The 19,991-nt window shown below is 40.2% G+C and overlaps 1 protein-coding gene across 1 annotated transcript in view; it reads right to left on the bottom strand.

Moving 5' to 3' along the window:
* The window catches only part of sobpa (sine oculis binding protein homolog (Drosophila) a), a 52,625-nt gene that overhangs the window by 2,525 nt on the left and 30,109 nt on the right, over positions 1-19,991 (bottom strand). The window contains exon 4 of the mRNA XM_066679142.1: positions 7,600-7,683. Coding sequence (XP_066535239.1) covers positions 7,600-7,683 — 84 coding nt within the window. The remainder of the gene's footprint in view (positions 1-7,599; positions 7,684-19,991) is intronic.

Raw genomic sequence — 19,991 nt, 5'->3', positions numbered from 1 at the left:
TGGGCAATGGCTAATAATTTAGTTATTCAATGTTTTCAGTTGTGAGCAAAAAGCCACATTATGTCGATGTCAGATTTGTTCGTACTTATTTCTATAGTGATTCAGAAAAATGAATTCACCACTTGTAACTTTTTTTTGCCCTCTGCCCCCAAGGTTTGCAAATTTGTGGGTCATATTTTGTTTCACAATGTATCAAAAATACCACCACAAATGCCTGACTTTCTACATCTGTCCTGCCATGCAGTCAGTTCTCTCTCAATCCATTTGTCACTCTTTTTCTCGCGAGCTTAGTGTGACGAGTGCAGAGATGTGGATTAGCCTCAGGCCGAATGAGGTGATTACCGAACAGGAGTCTCGCAGGAAATAATGAGGGGATTAATCAGCTGTCACTTCCGTCAATGACAGACATTTATCACACACAAATAACCCCAATCCCCACCCCCCACCAATACACACACACATACACACACAAATTCACTTCCTCTCTTGTACACAGCCACACTCACACACCTGACACGCCCCATCATCATCCAACACCGCAGAGTTCATTAAGGCTGCACCCAGCAGCGGAGGTTATACTGGGTCCACTGAACCGAGGCCCACCCACTTTTGTCAGTGGCCCACCCAGATTGACTGCAAATGTACTTTCAGTTTTAGGCTACAAATACAATTAGGAACTAGCTTTGTATTTGCCTGGTAACAAACACGTTCAGTTGATTGAACAAAGGAAAGAGGGATGGGGATTTTTTGGCAATATCCAGAACAAGTTACAAATTTAATCCCACTACAGATGTGGCCAAATGTCATGTTAGGATTTTGGCCCAAGAACCATGCTATTGTTATTTTCTTCCTAAGGAAGCACCTTTTACATTTAGCTTCTTATGCCTAGAAGTAAAGTACATCACCCTGAAAATACAGTGGTTTACGTAGAGCAAATTATACCATTCTGCCTGATTTCTGGTATAAAACAAGCTCACTGAGACTAATCTGGTGATATTTTTCTGAACATCACTGGCCAATCCTGACAATTCATGCTGTCTAGTAAACAACAAGTGGGTAACGAGGCAGAAAAGGGTTGTGCTGGATTTAAACCAATAATTTTGCAATCCTCAGAAGTGAGGGCAAACTTAAAAGAGACAACAAATGATCATTTTTTTCCGACAAAAATAAATAGTAAATTTATTCACGTTCGGTGGAATTAAATACTTTTAATTATGTGTCTATTTAATCAGTCTGAATACAAAACAAAATACACAAGTAAAAAATCAACAAGGCAAAACCATTTGTCTTTTCATTTTGGAACATTTTGGTTTCTTGTGGTGAATTCAAATAAAAACCTAATAAATTCCTGAACTCTTAATTAAAACAATTTGTAAGATTTAATCTGTTATTGAAGAATAAACAAATACATTACATCTGTGATGCAAAACACTGAATAACACGCACACACACACACACACACACACACATATATATATATATGTATACACAGGAGGTCCTCGGGTTACGTCAGTCCCGAATTAAGATGTTTTGTGGTTACGACACATCTCCCATTTACTGTATAAAGCCTTGTTTCGACTTAAGTGGTTTTGCGTCGTAAACGTCGTAATGCAAACTTCGTGTTTGGTGTGCACGGCGGAAGAATACACGGTTACGCGGCTCGGGACCGAGGAGGATAGGTGTTAGGAGAGGATAAGTGCTTACAGTATGTTATTTACGTACAGTATGTACGTATGTTAGTGCGGCATGGTGGTGCAGCAGGGAGTGTCGCAGTCACACAGCTCCAGGGACCTGGAGGTTGTGGGTTCGATTCCCGCTCCGGGTGACTGTCTGTGAGGAGTGTGGTGTGTTCTCCCTGTGTCTGCGTGGGTTTCCTTGGGTGCTCTGGTTTCCTACAACGGTCCAAAAACACACGTTGGTAGGTGGATTGGCGACTTCAAAGTGTCCGTAGGTGTGAGTGTGTGAGTGAATGTGTGACTGTGTGTGTTGCCCTGTGAAGGACTGGCGCCCCCTCCAGGGTGTATTCCCGCCTTGCGCCCAATGATTCCAGGTAGGCTCTGGACCCACCGCGACCCTGAACTGGATAAGGGTTACAGATAATGAATGAATGAATGAATGAATGTGCGTATGTTCCGACTTACACCGAAAATCGGTTTACGACACGAGGTAGGAACGGATCAACGTCGTACCCCCTGTATATATATATATATGTGTGTGTGTGTGTATAGATATATAGTATAGCTATAGTACAGCTCCTAAACAGGAGTGAGTATGTATGTGAGTGAACGTGTGAGTGAGTGCCTGCATTGGATATAAAAAAAGTTGTTGAGTGTTGGTCAGTCTCACTCATTTTAATTTAGTGAAAATGTGTGTGTGTGTGTGTGTGTGAGTACATGGTAAATTATATATAGGCACTAATTTCCCCCAGTTTAAACGCAGCACAGATGGAAACCACTTAACCAGCCTTCGCTTCAAGCAGGAAATTTCACTGAACATTACACTAATGCACTTCCTCTCTCCATCCAACCATTCACACATCCATCCATCTCTCTCTCTCTCTTTCTTTCTCCCATGCTCCCTCTCTCTTTTTATCTCACCTTATGCCTTTACTTAATTCATTATTCTGTCCTTCCCTCTCAAGCCATATACATCAGTTCAAGTCTCTCGCTTTCTCTCTCTCTCTCTCTCTCTCTCTCTCTCTCTCTCTCTCTCATTTTTTAAAATGTTTTGCATTAATCCATTCCATTGTCGTCATCTTCTTTTTCCCTTTTCTGTCCTAATATCTCTCCTGCTCTCCCCTTCCCACACTCTTCAAAACTCCTCTCTTCTTTCACTTTGCCTTTTTTTAGATCTCCTGAGCACTATTCGTCCCTTCTCATCCACTCTTTCTTGCTTTCTCTTTCTGCTCTTTTCTGTACCTTTATCTCCCTCTTTTCTCTCCCATCTTTTACAATTATTTTGCCATTCTTGTTTCTTCTCTTACTTTTACCACCTTTTTCTTGTTCCTTCCACTACTCATTTTCTCACTCTTTTTTCATCTGCTCTCTTCCCTCTAAGTGACTCTTCCAGCCCTATTCTTTCTCTCAGCCTCTACCTGTCTTTCTTTCCTTATCTTTTCATCTTCCACCCTCTTTCTCTCTCTTTATCACTCCCTCTCTTGGTCTTGATGTAATTACTGTCATTTATTTGTGCCGTGGCTGATTGCCGTGACAACGGTGTGAATGTCTGTGGACTCTTTTTCTCCTTTTTCCATAATTACTTCACTAACTCACTGAACATTAGCACTTCTGCTTTACATCTTAACTTCCTTTCTCTCTTCATCACCCAACACCCTCAATCTGTCCATTCAAGAATGATTACACACACACACACACACACACACACACACAAAGTCTAATGCAATGCAGAATGACCAGTGATGAAACAAAACATAAAGAAGTGGAATGTAGTTCATTTGCTGAATCAGCTGTGAGGTGATAGTTTGGTGAAAAATCACATTTACAGAAATGTTCACTATATATTCACCATAGCAGCACGTACAAAATATAGAGTGTACTGGGGTTTGATGATTGGTTGGTGGGACACTCCTATATTGTGTGACACTGCCTGAAGATTTGCTTCTTTAGTTTTGCACTGGAGTTACGAAAGTAATGTTGCTAATGGAAAATCATTTACCAAAAAGACAAACTACAAAATATAATACAACTCACATACCCATCTCTCTCTCTCTCTCTCACACACACACACACACACACACACACACACAAATTATTGACACCTCAGGTCAAGTTGCAATAAATATCTAAGACACAAATCTAAATCATCCCTTTGAAATAATAACCTAGATATTCTTAGAATCTAAATTTAATGTACAATTATTTTACATTTACATGTTTATTTTACATAAAATGTACATACATTCGACTAGGACCTTGTAAGCAGTAATCATTTCCTTCAACACGACTCTGATTCAGATTCGGATGAGTGTGTTCAACTACTATAAAAATAACAACAAAATGCATAATCTATAGTTAGGGAAATTAATTACAATTTCCAAACATCTGTGGCGAACTTGCCTGGATGTGGACCCAAGATAATTCTGCCCCTGTGCACAGTGAGGATGACTGTAAGAGAACCACACATTCCCCAACGCTCAATGTTAGAGAGCAACAGAAAATATAGCATTTTGGGATCTCCAGGTCTTAAGAACTACCATCAGATGCCACCTCTGTGCCAAAAGGCAACACTGGGACTTGGCACCATGCTCTGTGGTCAGATGAAACACTGAAACACTGAAGGTGGGATTAGTTTAGAAAAGGAAGGCTACACTGATAAGAACCTGATGCCCACTGTTACGTGTGGTGATGGGTCTGTGATGTAGTGGGGCTGTTTTTTTTTTCCACTAAAGGATGCACTGCATCATGGAATGCATGAAAATCCAGGATGTATTAAATCCAAATCTGTGTGCCTCTGCCAAGAAATTAAAAATGGTCATCCTTGGATCTTCCAACGTTGCAATGATTCAAAACATATGTCGAGGTCAGCAGAAAAATGTTTAACTGGACAAAAAAATCAAACATCTGCCAAGGCCATCTTAGGACATCAAAAACCCATAGACAACTTATAGAGCTAAGACCAAAGAGGACAGTACACAATAGAAGAATGGTCTCAAAGTCGTCTGCTTTGTATTTCCCTAGGAGTACATTAACTTTTGTTGTATTGGCAAAGGGATACTGTACAAAATATTAAATGCAGGGATGCCAATAATTTTGGCCCACGTGGTTTGGTTAAAATTAATTATTTCTTGATTTCTTTGCTCAGATAAAGAGATCTTTTTTTTGTATTTTCTTTTTCAGACTAAGATTGATCACCCACAAAGCTCACTTCAAAAGCAAAGCCTGTTATAATCCACAAGGTCACCAAAGGAACCCAGTGTAACTTCTAAACAAAGAAAGGTCTCCTGCACATTGGCTAGGGTTAATGTTCATGAGTCCACCATCATCACAACTTGGAAAAATCGTGTGCATGGCAAGGTTGCAAGGAGAAATCTAATGCTCTCCAACAAGAACATAACTGCCTATCTGCAGCTTGATGAAGATCATGTGGAAAACAATGTTAAATATCTTGTGGTAAAATTTTGCTGCATTACATCTGGATTTACACTGCATTCCAACTTAAGGTATATATCCCATCTGTGATGGTGGTATCATGGTTAGGTTCTATTTTGCTTATTCTGGCTGAAGGCGGCTTGCCATCACGGTTTGATAATGAATTCTGAATTATATTTTTATAAAAATGTGAATATGTGATGTTTCATGCAAATTAAAGCAGAAATAACATTAAATACCACAGTGTACAAATATGATGCTTCTATAAGCTGTTATTTACATTAGCCTCGTAGCTCCAGTGCATTTAATGAAAGGGGAAGGCCTGAGAAAATTCATGTTTCACCAAACTAAACATCACAGATCTATGATTCACTATGACAGACAGCTATGAGCAAATGAGTGTAGCCATGTGTCTCAAATCGAGTACTTGCCACTTTACTTTCGTAAGTAGTGAATCAAAATAGTAGTGTGACTTATAAATAAACATGTAGAGTACTATCTTTTAGCTGGTTACATTGATCTAACTGAATGGGAAATTGTGAATTCTGTAAGAAAATGTTATATCGTGTACGGTTTATATTTTAAGAATATTATATAAATTATATAGTGAAACTTTACGGTGCATATTGGAAGAACATGTTACTGTGCACAAGGAAAGGTCATAATGCATAGTCTGTAATGTAACAACATGGCACACTAAGAATGCAATACATGACATAAGAATTTAACACAAAATGTAAAAATGAATACAATGTATACAATTTATATAGTATGGAAAAAAGTTTAAAATGTGAGAATGTGGTGTGCAGAGCAGTAATATCGTTCATATATCGTGAAGTAGAATAAATTACATAGTATAATGTCTGCAGTGTATAGTATAAATTATTTTACAGCATAGTGAAGCATACTTTGTGTAGTGTAAGAATACATTACAGAGATATGAAATATAGTGTAAGATGTGTACAGTGTAAGACTGCAATGTATAACATATAGTATAAATAACGGCTCTTATTTTTTATGCAAGACATCTGATGTGCTTTAAGACTTGCACTGACTCTCGTTAAAGTATTGGAGGATCTTTGAAATAGATCAAAAAACCACAAAAAATGGCGAGTTTTTTATTACAGAATGGGAAGATTACATGATGAAATGACCAAACACAACTCACTTAGACATTTTAAACTACAGTGGAACCTCTACTAACGAACGCCTCTACTAACGAACTTTCCAAGATACGAACCGGGCATTTGAATGTTTTTTGCCTCCACCAACGAACCACGACTCTAGAACCGAACCCGAGCCTCCGCCGAGCGGCTGGAAATGACCACTGACCCCAATAGGCGAGTCTCCCAGCACCCAGACTTGAGGGAGCTTTTAAGATTAGCACATTGTAGCTTTAGCTATTTAGCATTAGTGTAAATAGCAGACATCGAAATTCGTGCTAAGTTAAGCCGTGTCTACACTTCGTCTCCCCACATTCACCCGCCTACTCTCCGTTATTCCACCCACCCCCCACCTCCCGTCATACAGCCAGTGCCTGTGTTACTCCTCCAGCCAGTCGTCACGTCTTCAAGGTAGCGATGTGTAACCACTGAAAACTTTATTATTTCTTTTTTATTACTGTTACCACTGTATTTCTTTTTTATTTTTAGTAACGCTACATGTATTTTTTTACTAATTTGAGAGTGTTGTAAACATAGATCAGTGCAAAAAGGGTGACTTTCGGGGTGGGATCTGGAACACATTAATTGCTTTTCCATTATTTTAAATGGGGAAAATTGACTCGAGAAAGAACTTTTCCACTTACGAACCGGGTCACGGAACGGATCAAGTCCGTAGGTAGAGGTTCCACTGTATTTTGGTTTGTTCCCTGCAGTGAATGAAGTGGAAGTGCACAATTACTGCAAGAGCACTGTTGCTTTCCAGTGTTGTTTTATTATTAATATGTTAAATGTAATTTAATACAATGTTTAATTTAATGTCATAAATAATTGACCTTGCTTTGCTGGTTTCTTTACATTAAAAGAGGTCTAGTAAAGCCAAAGAGCTACTTCACGTTTAGGAGGCGGATGTAGGGTGCCTCATATCCACATTCAGATTCGGTGCCTGGTTTACAGATGAAACAACAACAAGGCAGAGTTTGTGAACAGTTAAACACACCTGTCGCTGCTGTGATAAATACAAGCGATTAAAATAATAAGAAATAAGTTCAGAAGTCTTGCATAAATATCTCTCAAATGGACAAACTCCATCACAACAAATAATAAAAAAATAAGTGTAAGAATAAAGTGCATAATATAAGAATATACTGTGGAATGTACATTATAAGATTACAGTGTTAGACTACACTTTATAGAGCATAGTGTAAGAATATATTGTAAGGCTACGCTGCATAGTGTGAGACTACAGTGCACAGTGCTTGAATTGAGACACATGCTGATTGTTTAAAGATCTGGTCACTGATCTGGTCAGTGGTGTTAAAATGTCTTACAAGCGCATCGCTGTTTGTCTTGAGGACAAGTCTGGGCGTGTCTTTGGACAAGCTGTGCTGCGTGGAGGCCTCCTCCTCTCTGGCCTATAGAAGAGACATAACCACCCTTATACGCATGGACACACAACCCAAAACAAAACACACACACACAGCAGAGAACTGAGGGGGAAAAAAAGAGAGTGAAGGTGGAGGCATGAATGAAAGGATGGACGGAGCGAGAGTTAAAGGAGTGGGGACGGACACACATGCACTCACCTGGAGAGAAATACAGGCTTTTAGTGTGTGTGTGTGTGTGTGTGTGTGTGTCTGTGTCAGAGAGAGAGAGAGAGACAGAGTGAGCTTGTATTTGGGGATGTTAAGACATGTTTTTTTGAATGTACCGTATTCTCCATTATAATTGTCGACATGCGCATCCTTTGCATTTGTCTCTCCATTGACTTAATGGAGGAAGAGAGGGTAAATGTGTGTGTATGTGCATGCATGCTCCTGTACCCTGATTTCATTCCTCATTATTCCACAGAAACATGAAAAATTAACAAAGAGCAACAAAACATTGTAAGGAATATAGCTACAAAACTGAAAACAAGCTTAAATTAATGATTTAATCTAAATCTAATGGGTGAGGACAATATGCTTGATTTTATCATTATTATGGCACTACAATGTGTAAATAATACCATGTCTTGTGTATGAATATAGTACATAATAAATACCATGTAACAATACAGAATATAATGTAAAACTGTATATATCCAGACAAAACTTAGCATCTCCATTTTTTCCATCTTTTTGAGATAATTAAAAACAGCTGTCTTTTACAGGGAATGGAAATAGTACGATTAATGGATCAAAGTTGTAGAAATGCTCTGAATTTGCGTCTTTACGAAGACAAGAGGTTTTGTTCGTAGTGTCAGTTCATAAGTATGTATATGAAATCGTATTTACTGAGATATACCCTAAGAATTATATAAATATTACATGTATGTACACAGATATATACAGAGATGTATATACACAGATAGATACACAATACAGTTTAAAGCTACCCATTTTAGGAGCTACACTGCACAAAAGGTTACAGAGAGTTGGCTTTTACTCTGTATCCTTTCCTCTTCAGTGGTCTGGACCCCCACAGATCTGTTATTTGGGCGGTATCCTTGTCTGCACTGGAGTCTAGTCACTATTTTTGATTGGTGTTGGTTAAGGATACCAATCAAAAATACCCTTCCAACAGCTTCCTGTGTCCCCTGATTAAGGGCTACAAACTGTGTAGCAACAGGTGTGCTACGTCCCTGACTTTACATCTACAAGGTGTCTAACAGGGTGGATGGTGAGTGGGCACAGTGTTTAAAAACTTCAGAGGCACTGCTGTGTCTGATCCACTTGTACCTGTGCAACATACCCACACACACAACGTCAGTGCCAGTGCAGCGCTGAGAATGACCCAACACCCAAAACATACCAACTGTGTGGTGATCCTTCAACTAAAGAACCAAGTGAAAGGGGGCTAACAAACATGCCGAGTCTGTGAGTGCAGAACTACAAAGTGCACTGATAATGGTCAGAGGAGCTGAAGAAGTAGAATGTAGAAGCAAGCTCATTTTAATGTAATGGCTGATCGAAATACGTACTTCTTTGCAATAAGTTTTTCAGTTATTTAATGAACTAAAAAGAAATGTGTTTAAAAAATCTAAATCTAGTGTAAACTGTAGTTAAGCTCTGTTTGTCTTGTTTTACAATGAAGAAGACATTTCTGCCCTGGAAACGTATGAAAACAAATAAGCAAACACATGAAGACAAACCCGACAGAAAGAAGATGCAAACCTAAAAAGCATTGTTTTGTCAAAGTGCACTAACTCATTATTCTTCAAATTTGTTTCAGTATTCAAAGACACTCCTTTAGTGTTCGGCCCATTTTCAACACTCCCATGCCAGTTCTTTATTTATTTTTTACTGCTGTAGCCATGACCCTCTGGACCTATGCCAGCTCATTTACATATAGTACTAATGAGGTGGTGGACAGACACACACACACACACACACACTCAGGAAAACTCCGCAGTTTAAATGAGTCGCTGGCCTCATACGGGCAGCAGGTTCACAACATCAGCCATAATGCAGCCAAAAATCATGAGACACACACACACACACACACACACACACATGGTGCAAACTGACCTACTTTACACTAATAACCTTTGTAGTTGCATGGTGCCAACACCAGTGCCATCAGAGGACGATGGGTACTGGACAGACTTATTTAACCACAAATGAGAATCAGAGATATCAACAAATGTATGTGTATTTCTTTCACATTCAGGGCAAGGTTGTAAACTTATTTTTATGTCATGTGACATTTTCCACTGCTTCCACTGCTCCTCAGCCCAGTGCTATCTCATTCATAGCTTTGAGCTCATGTGCAACTGCTCCAAACCATTTCTGATACAATGTGAATAACACAAATTGTGTGAGCACATAATTTAATGTGTCTGTACTGGATTTGCGAGTAGCTCCAGTTTTTTTTTTATAAATTAATCTGCCATCTTTTGGGCATTTAAAATTAGAGTGACACCCCACCCACCTCACTGCTTCCTACATCCCTGTCCAACACACACTGTCCCTGCCAGGCTGCAGAATGGACACCTCTTTAGCACTGCACTGATTAAGTGTAAGTGTGTTTTTTTGTGTGGCTGTGTGGCTGTGTGTGTGTGTGTTATGACACATGGCTTGGTTTGGCACACTCCTGTATCACTGCACTGTACAGCATCATCCATATGCCTGAGTGTGTGTGGGCATATGCGTGTGTGTGCGTGTGTGTGTGAGAGAGAGAGAGAGACCCTCTGGGAATACAGGTTCATCTGCCTCCATCTGTACATCAGCACCAGCACAGGTGTGTCAGTGTGTGTGTGTGTGTGTGTCACCTTGTCAGGGAAGATGTGTGTCTCCAAGGACACAGCCGGGAACATACCAAACATAAACAACGAGGAACGCCCCCCTTCCCCACAAACACACAAACACTCTCTCTCTCTCTCTCTCTCTCTCTCTCTCTCTCTCTCTCTCTCTCTCTCTTTCACTCACTCACTCACACACGCACCTTTCTGAGTGGCACACATCCACAAGACAGCCCCTCCTTCTGTCTGCTCATTAGTCCCTCTCTAGCTCCCTCTCTTCCTTATTCCCCTCTCACTCTCATTCCTCCATCCATCTTATGCTCCTTTTACGCACTCTGTTCAGACAGAAGCCTTTGGCTCCTAACAAATGTTATGAAAAGTTTGATTGATTTTATTAAATTGATTCTTCCAGACTGTCAGTTTAATTGAATCAAAGTGATTCATCTTATTGAATGATGAACTGATTCAAAGTGAGTCATTTTTTACATTGTGTTATATGCATATTATAGATAATGTAGTTTCTCTAACTGCTGTATATTTTTCTCTCCAATGTGCTGCATTTACCTTTACCTCTATGTTTGTTCCCAGTAAAGAATATGTTTTGTGTTCGGTACATGACTTTAAGCTCTGTGTGTTTCTCTGGATCTGCTGTGTAATGTGTGACTGTGCCAGTCAAATATGTCGGTCCCTCTGTGTGTGTGCATGTGTGTGTGTGTGTGTGTGCACTCTTGGTTGGTAGCTATGAAATAATGACCTTTCACAGTGAGTCACAACGCCATGGCAACAAGACTAGGGCTTAATCGCTGACAGGTAACACACACACACATTCTAATATCTCTTTATTTTCACAAGCTTAATAATTCTGATACACTGTATATTCAAATTTGTGTAGACATCCCTTGTAACTATTGATTCAGGTACCTAAAATGCACTCATTGTGGCCACATGTTCATTTGTGCATACTGTGCTTGGTAATTTCCATGAAGTTATGGGTCACCAGGCACAATGCCGGATGTGGGCTATGGGGGTTATAAGGAGCGGAGGGACTGTGTCCCAGAACAATAGAGCTCCACCCAGTACCTCGAAATGAGTTGGAGTGGGGTTTGTGATCGAGAATTAACCATCAAGCATCAGTATCTGACCTCATTAATGCTCTTGTGGCTGTCTTCAAATCCACACAGGCATGATCCAACAATTAGTGTAAAGCTTTCCCAGAAGGAGGCTATTACAGCAGCAAACGAGAGGCAAAATACCCATCCATGCCCTTCACTGCAGAGGAAATTCTGAATGTATAGTTTTCTATATTATACCCACTGCCCACTGACAACCAAAATGTAAAAGAGGCCAGTGGGGGGGGCTGCTTTAACACCTTCTTATTGGTTTGTATTATAAAAATGCTTATTATATTTATTATCAATTTTACACATTTAGGTTGAATATGTTATATGTTATATTTAATATCTATCTTTAACTGTTATTTGTGTCAACTGTGAATTTGCAACACGGTCTCACACTTATTCTTGATGTAGTCACATATTTAGGAGACTGCAATTTGTGACATAGTCGCATATTTTACACAGTTTATGCGACAATATCACGATAATAAGTGTATGGAAAATTACCATATAAACCGTCATATCCGTGCCCCATGTTATGCGACAGTAACACGACAACTCTTCCTCATTAAGGCGTCATTACCATCTGTAAATACCACTGTCTTATTTTTCATTCATTCATTCATTCATTCTGTAAGCACTTATCCAATTCAGGATCAAGGCGGGAATACACCCTGAAGGGGGCACCAGTCCTTCACAGGGCAACACACACATTCACTCACACCTACGGACACTTTTGAGTCCCCAATCCACCTACCAACGTGTTTTTTTGGACTGTGGGAGGAAACCGGAGCACCCGGAGGAAACCCACGTAGACACAGGGAGAACACACCACACTCCTCACAGACAATCACCCAGAGGAAACCCACGTAGACTCAGGGAGAACACACCACACTCCTCACAGACAGTCAGCCGGAGGAAACCCACGTAGACACAGGGAGAACACACCACACTCCTCACAGACAGTCAGCCGGAGGAAACCCACGTAGACACAGGGAGAATACACCACACTCCTCACAGACAGTCACCCGGAGGAAACCCACGCAGACACAGGGAGAACACACCACACTCCTCACAGACAGTCACCCGGAGGAAACCCACGCAGACACAGGGAGAACACACCACAATCCTCACAGACAATCACCCAGAGGAAACCCACACAGACACAGGGAGAACACACCACACTCCTCACAGACAGTCACCCGGAGCGGGAATCGAACCCACAACCTCCAGGTCCCTGGAGCTGTGTGACTGCGACACATACCTGCTGCGCCACCATGTCACCCCTGTCTTATTTCTATTTACAGAAAATATAACGTTACTAATTCATTATTTGCTAAAATATCGAAGCAAATAATGACTAGAGAAATGTCCTTTTCAGTATTAACCTTTTGAAAATTAGTCAAAATAACGTTAAGTGAAAGAAATTTTCTCGTTAGTGTTAAAGCTAAAGCTAAAGTAGGACACCAATAATAAACATTGCTTAGGAGAAATATTATAATAAAATATTTTATGCCTTTGTTGGAATAAGAACCTATGTTGTGTAATTCACATTATGCCCTTTTCTATGTTATGAGTAATGACGCCTGTAATGAGGAAGAGTTGTCATGTTACTGTCGCATAGTGTTTCTATGGTAATTACCCATACGTTTATGAGTTTGATATTGTCGCATAAAATGTGGAAAATATGTGACTATATCATGAATAGGTGTGAAACCGGGTTGGAATTTGTTAGCAACATTAGTAATTATCTGTATAATTATCCATGTGTGTGTGGATGTTTTAAATAAAGTAATATAAACTTTTAAAGTGATATATTGTTAAGTCTAAATCATTATAATAATATTAAGCCAAGAGTAATATCAAGCCAAGACCAAGACCTGATGGTAATTTTGGGTTTAGCCAGATGACTTTATCCCGAAGTCAAGCCTGTCCAGTAGGAAGAGAGCTGACCGAAATATTGAATGGACAGTCCTTCGCTTAGCTTGTCAAGTTTGAGTATCTGAAAGAGTGCAGGGAAGAACAGGGTGGGTGGAAGAGGGGAACAGATGTAGACGGAGGGCTGAGAAAGCCAGGGATGGAGGGAGAGAGTAAAATGAGTGCAGGAGGCTCTTTTGAAGTGCAGATCTCTGTGCTAATCTGAGTTAGCGCACCCAAGTTAGCAGCCTCAGCATATGGCCAACGTGTGTGTTTTTCTCACACTGTTGGCAGAAACTCATTTTCACTCATGTTTTATTCTGTTTTGGCGTGTGTGTGTGTGTGTGTGTGTGTATGGAGATTGTATGTAAAATGTGCTGCTCAAACAAACTTATTAGTATGACCAAGTCTTTACAGATTTTTAGTCATGTAGATATATTATTTTATTATTCATTTATTTATTTTTATTAAGTACAGTGGATATTTCATGTTCTTAATTGTAATAAAAATGAGCCTCCAGCTTATTGATTTTTTTTTCTCCCCAAACAGCTTGGACTGCTCTAGTCACACACAATGCCCCAGGCTGGGATTTCAAGGAGCACGTGTTTCCTGCAAGACATGTGAACACAGCTAGCACGTCTTTTCAAACTGCTGCTAACACATCACATGCTTGGACCTGAATGCCAACTGCCCACATCTGTTATGTCAGCTAACAGAAACTCACTATCAAAAAGTTACATAGTATGATTTCTGCAGTGCTGAGCCCAGAGTAGCAGTGACCGTAGTTAAGGAGGCACAAGGCTGTGACACAGACACTGGTTCACTGACTGGCCTTCTTTTAACCACTTTTGATATTGGTATTACAATGCACACCTAGAACAACTTACAAGACGTGCCATTTCAGAGAGGCTCAGACCATAAGAGTATGACCATTACAATCTGGTCCTGGTCAGATTTACTGAGATCCTGACATTGGCTGTTATTTCTGCCTGCATTCTACTCCAAATTCAAGAACTGATTGTACACTTGCTGTCTAATATACCAACCCTTGATATGTGCTCTTTTCATGGGATTATACAGGGGTTGGACAATAAAACAGAAACACCTGTCATTTTAGACTACAGTAATTTATTAGTATGGTGTAGGGCCTCCTTTTGCGGCCAATACAGCGTCAATTCGTCTTGGGAATGACATATACAAGTCCTGCACAGTGGTCAGAGGGATTTGAAGCCATTCTTCTTGCAGGATAGTGGCCAGGTCTCTACGTGATGCTGGTGGAGGAAAACGTTTCCTGACTCGCTCCTCCAAAACACCCCAAAGTGGCTCAATAATATTTAGATCTGGTGACTGTGCAGGCCATGGGAGATGTTCAACTTCACTTTCATGTTCATCAAACCAGTCTTTCACCAGTCTCGCTGTGTGTATTGGTGCATTGTCGTCCTGATACACGGCACCGCCTTCAGGACAATGTTTGAACCATTGGATGCACATGGTCTTACTGGTGCAGTGTACAGTTAATGAAGGTTGGCCACCAGGCTGCTCCAATTTAGCCATGAAACCTCCCACACTAAAATGACAGGTGTTTCAGTTTCATTGTCCAACCCCTGTACATGTTATTCACTTCATCAGTGGTTTTAATATTGTGACAGACAGGTTTCTGTTTCTAATGATAAGTGTTAAATGATAAATGCAAAGGTTCCACACCTCCTCCAGTGAACCCCTTCCAACAAACCACTTTTCTAGCTCCAGATCTATTTAAATATTAAATGTTCCAACACATTTTCAGATCTATTATATGTTAATTCTCCAGGAAAATGTATTTTAAAACATCCATGATTTAGCTCCAACTAATACTCATTCATCCGTACGTTATTCATCATCTAGCGTCAGATTTGTTCAGATATTCATCTGCTATTTCTATATCTATTCAAATATTAAGTCTTACAAAGATCATCAAATATCCATCTCTCAGGACTTTCATCTCTCAGCTATCCATCCTTTAGATTCCTATCTATTCTGAAATCCACCCTCCACCTGTGGATCTATTTGAACATCCAGACTTCAGTTTCAGGATATTGAAGTGTCATTGCATATCCATCTTCTTACACAAGGTCAATTTAGGTATACATTCTCTGACTCCATGTCTGCGCAGATATCCACCGTTTAGATCCAGATCTTACAGATCTTCATCAATCTTCTAGATTCAAATCTATATAAATTTCCATCCTCCATTATAAGCTGTATTGATATTTTTACATCTAGACATACTTCAATCTCTAGATTAGCTGAGGTGTGCTTCGTACACGGTCTGGATCCATTTGGATATATATATTTTTGGCATTTGTTCCTTTAGCTTCAGATGTTCCTCTAGCTTCCTCCCAGCTCCAGATCACCAGAAGTATCTTTGTCCTTAAGAGGTGTATTTTATTAGAGTTTTGTCCACTAGCTTCAGATATATTGAGATGCTGTGTTGTACAAATATTAATTGAAGATTTAATAGGCTTCTAGACTGTAATATATTTAGAAACAACATCTTCAACCAGCTCTTCCTTTATTGGTTTGAAGCATTTCCACAGAACTCCACAAATCTGAACTCTCTTCATAGCTGGAATCTTTTATTAATATCTGCTTTCTGCTTGATATAAGTCTAAATTGATTGCACGGTGGTAGTGTGTACTAACAGGTGAGGCAACAGACTGATAGATTTATCTGTTTTAGGAGCATGTGTCTGTGTGTAACCAGATCTGTTTTATATCTTGGCTGTGGCGGGCGTTTCAAGTTCTGCAGATGAAGCAGCTGCAGGTATTTTCCACTGAACCGTCCGGCTGCTGCCAGAGCAACGTAACACAAAGAAACAATGCTTAATGTTGCAGCTGACCTTGCAACTTGGATAAAAAAATGAGAGAGAGTTGGGAGGATTTAAGTGTCAGTAATCTATATTAGCCATTATCTATATCAGAATGAATTATTGTGCATTTATAACGTACCTGAGACACTATCTCAGGTTTTGTTCAGTTCATTTGCACATTGATTTGTGAATCTGGAGCTCCTACAAACCCACAACACATGAAAGTAGAAAGACCAAGTGTAAAAACAATGGCTTCAAATAGGGAGAATTTACAACCTCCTCGCCTGATCATCTCAATAACAGAGAGTGAAAGAGACAAGGAAGTGGGGCCAGAGCCTACCCGGAATCACTGGACGCAAGGCGGGAACACATTCTTGCGGGGGCACCGGTCCTTTGCAGGTGGACACACACTCACACACTTACACCTATGGACACTTTTGAGTGGCCAATCCTCCAGGTTTCTGGAGGAAACTCACGCGAACACAGGGAGAACACACCAAAATCCTTACAGACAGTCACCCGAAGTGGGGCTCGAACCCACAACCCCAGGACCTAGAGACTCTTTAAATTATTAAAGCAACGTGTGCCAAAACAGGTCTTTCTGAACAGAGCTGTTTAGACAGGGGGAGAACGTTGCTTTGGTACTTGATCCTTATGGTATTTTGACAAAAGCACATAACAGACATTACAGTAAAAAAAGAACCCAGGAAATACAAGGAGTGGTAACCTAGCTATTCACTCACTAGGCACAAGCCACAGTCTAAGTAAATGTAACACTGTAACTCTGCTTGGTGAACAGCTGGATTTCTTTTCAAATGTGATGTTTTCCTAAAAGATCAAAATACTACACTCTTAAAAATGATGGCTCTACAAGGGTTCTTTATGAAAGAACATGGTTCTATTTAGAACCCTGAATATGTGAAGAAACTTTTGCATAAATAAAGTGTTTTTTGAGGGTGGCACGGTGGTGCAGCAGGGAGTGTCGCAGTCACACAGCTCCAGGTGTCTGGAGGTTGTGGGTTCGATTTGTGCCCCGGGTGACTGTCTGTGAGGAGTGTGGTGTGTTCTCCCTGTGTCCGCGTGGGTTTCCTCTGGGTGACTGTCTGTGAGGAGTGTTATTATCTTTACACTTATATAGCGCCTTTCTAGACACCCAAGGACGCTTTACAATCTACACTGAGTGTGGTGTGTTCTCCCTGTGTCAGCGTGGGTTTCCTCGGGTGGCTGTCTGTGAGGAGTGTGGTGTGTTCTCCCTGTGTCTGCGTGGGTTTCCTCCGGGTGACTGTCTGTGAGGAGTGTGGTGTGTTCTCCCTGTGTCTGCGTGGGTTTCCTCCGGGGTGACTGTCTGTGAGGAGTGTGGTGTGTTCTCCCTGTGTCTGCGTGGGTTTCCTCCGGGTGACTGTCTTTGAGGAGTGTGGTGTGTTCTCCCCTGTGTCTGCATGGGTTTCCTCCGGGTGACTGTCTTTGAGGAGTGTGGTGTGTTCTCCCTGTGTCTGTGTGGGTGCTCCTGTTTCCTCCCACAGTTAAAAAAAAAAGCACTGGTAGGTGGATGGGCGACTCAAAAGTGTCCATAGGTGTGAATGTGTGTGTGTGCGTGTGTGTGCGTGTGTGTGTGTGTGTGTGTGTGTGTGTCTGTGTTGCCTTGTGAAGGACTGGCGCCCCCCTCCAGGGTGTATTCCCGCCTTGCGCCCAATAATTCCAGGTAGGCTCTGGACCCACGCGACCCTGAACTGGATAAGGGTTACAGATAATGGATGAATGAATGAAGTGTTCTTTGCATCATAAAAGGGCTCTCCAACAGATTGTTGGAGAACATGCTATAGATGGTTCTATATATCACCATTTAAAAAAGTGGTTTATACAGCACCAAAAAAAAAAGAAGCTATTGTTATTATGTTGAGTTTGTGACAATAGAAGAATGCTGAAATATAGGATTGTTTTCTAAAAGGTGCTATATAGAAACCATCTGAATCTGAAGAACCCCTCCACAATGCAAAGAACCCTTTAATCACCCAAACGTTTTTTCACAGGTTCTATATAAAAACATTTTTAAACTTTATTTTTGTAAAAGCATCATTTTAAGAGTGATATTTAAACTTCTTTTTATATTTTACTTCAAAATATTGTTCATAAATATTGTTAATTAATTATTTTTATAAAAAGATATGAAAAATATTTCACCTCAGCAGAACCAGACAGCAGATGTTAAATTATGCTAGTGCCTTTTAAACATAATGTCCCTTTATTCTATTATAAAAATCTAGAAAAACACTTCTAATTAATTTGCTGTCTTTTCCAAGCTGGTCTGTTGTGGTCATATCTGAGGCAAGTGGAAGACTGAGCAGCTCTGTATAGCCTCAAAGCAGAGAACAGGAACTGGTGCTACATCTGCCCCTGCGTTCATATTGATATGTTTACGTTTGGGCAGAAATCTGCTGACCACACCACCTCACTGGCCTTAGCTCTGCACTTTTCATTGACTGTGTCTGCCACTGGGAGCTAACAGCTAAACCCCTGTCTCCCTTCATTTACTCTGGGTACTCTCTCCTTCTTTTACCCTTTTCTTCCCTCTCTGTCTATTTCTATCCTAGTTTTTCAAAATAGCCATGGGCATTTAAACCACGTCGTCTGGTTAAACATTGAATAATATTGTTTATATTACTATGAATTCATGATGAAATGCACAGAAATCTTTACTTTTTTATATTCCCTTAAGAGCCTAAAAGGAACCTTTATTTTGGAGAGTGGAAACACAAGTTGAACTGATGACAAATCTCCTCACTTTCAATCTTTCAGCACTCAGTTACCAGAGATTCTGTCTCTCTCTCTCTCTCTCTCTCTCTCTCTCTCTCTCTCTCTCTCTCTCTCTCTCTCTCTCTCTGTCTCTCTCTCTCTCTCTCTCTCTCTCTCTCTCTCTCTCTCTCTCTCTCTGATGGAGGTGAAGAGTGTGTTTGGAGAGTGTTTAGATGGTGTTGGGTTACTGTGGAATGCTTTTGGAGTCTGATACCAGTTTCTGTTCTTACTGCCCACAGATGACCTGTAAAAGCCACTGTCCTTCCACCAATCAGACAATCTGTGGGCGTGTACTGAATCCAGAAACGTCACAAGAGGCGTGGCCTGGAATAAGGACCAGCCCAAACGGATCTGAGATTTCAGAAAATCCCAAAATATTTGACTACAATCATATGCAAATGAGCACACCTTCAAATGATTAGTTTTAAGGATTTCTAAAGAAAAATAAAGGCACATGTACAGAAAGAAAACATGAATCTAGTGAACAATTTCTATTTATTTTCAATTTAACTGATAAAGCCAAATTAAACAAAAGAAATTTAAATGTACCCCTATTATTACGGAGGTTAGGGTGTGGGAGCGAGAAGTTAAAGTTGTTTTAACAGGAATGATGGGGAAAATATATGATAACATACATATATACACAGATATGATAAATAATATATGAAACACCTGAAGTTTGGGTCGTGCCCATATAAGGAATTCTGATGTAAGCTGGATTTCCCTATGAGAAAAATGAATGAGTAATTCATAATTATTGCTGTCTGACACTTTGTTAAACAAAAAAGGTCAAAATATGATAAACCTGTAGCACAAAAAAGTAGTGAA

Source organism: Hoplias malabaricus, chromosome 8 (assembly GCF_029633855.1).
Source record: "Hoplias malabaricus isolate fHopMal1 chromosome 8, fHopMal1.hap1, whole genome shotgun sequence".
In the NCBI taxonomy this organism is placed as follows: domain Eukaryota; kingdom Metazoa; phylum Chordata; class Actinopteri; order Characiformes; family Erythrinidae; genus Hoplias; species Hoplias malabaricus.
Note: the sequence above shows the minus strand (reverse complement) of the source record. Positions and strands in the feature narration are given on the sequence as shown.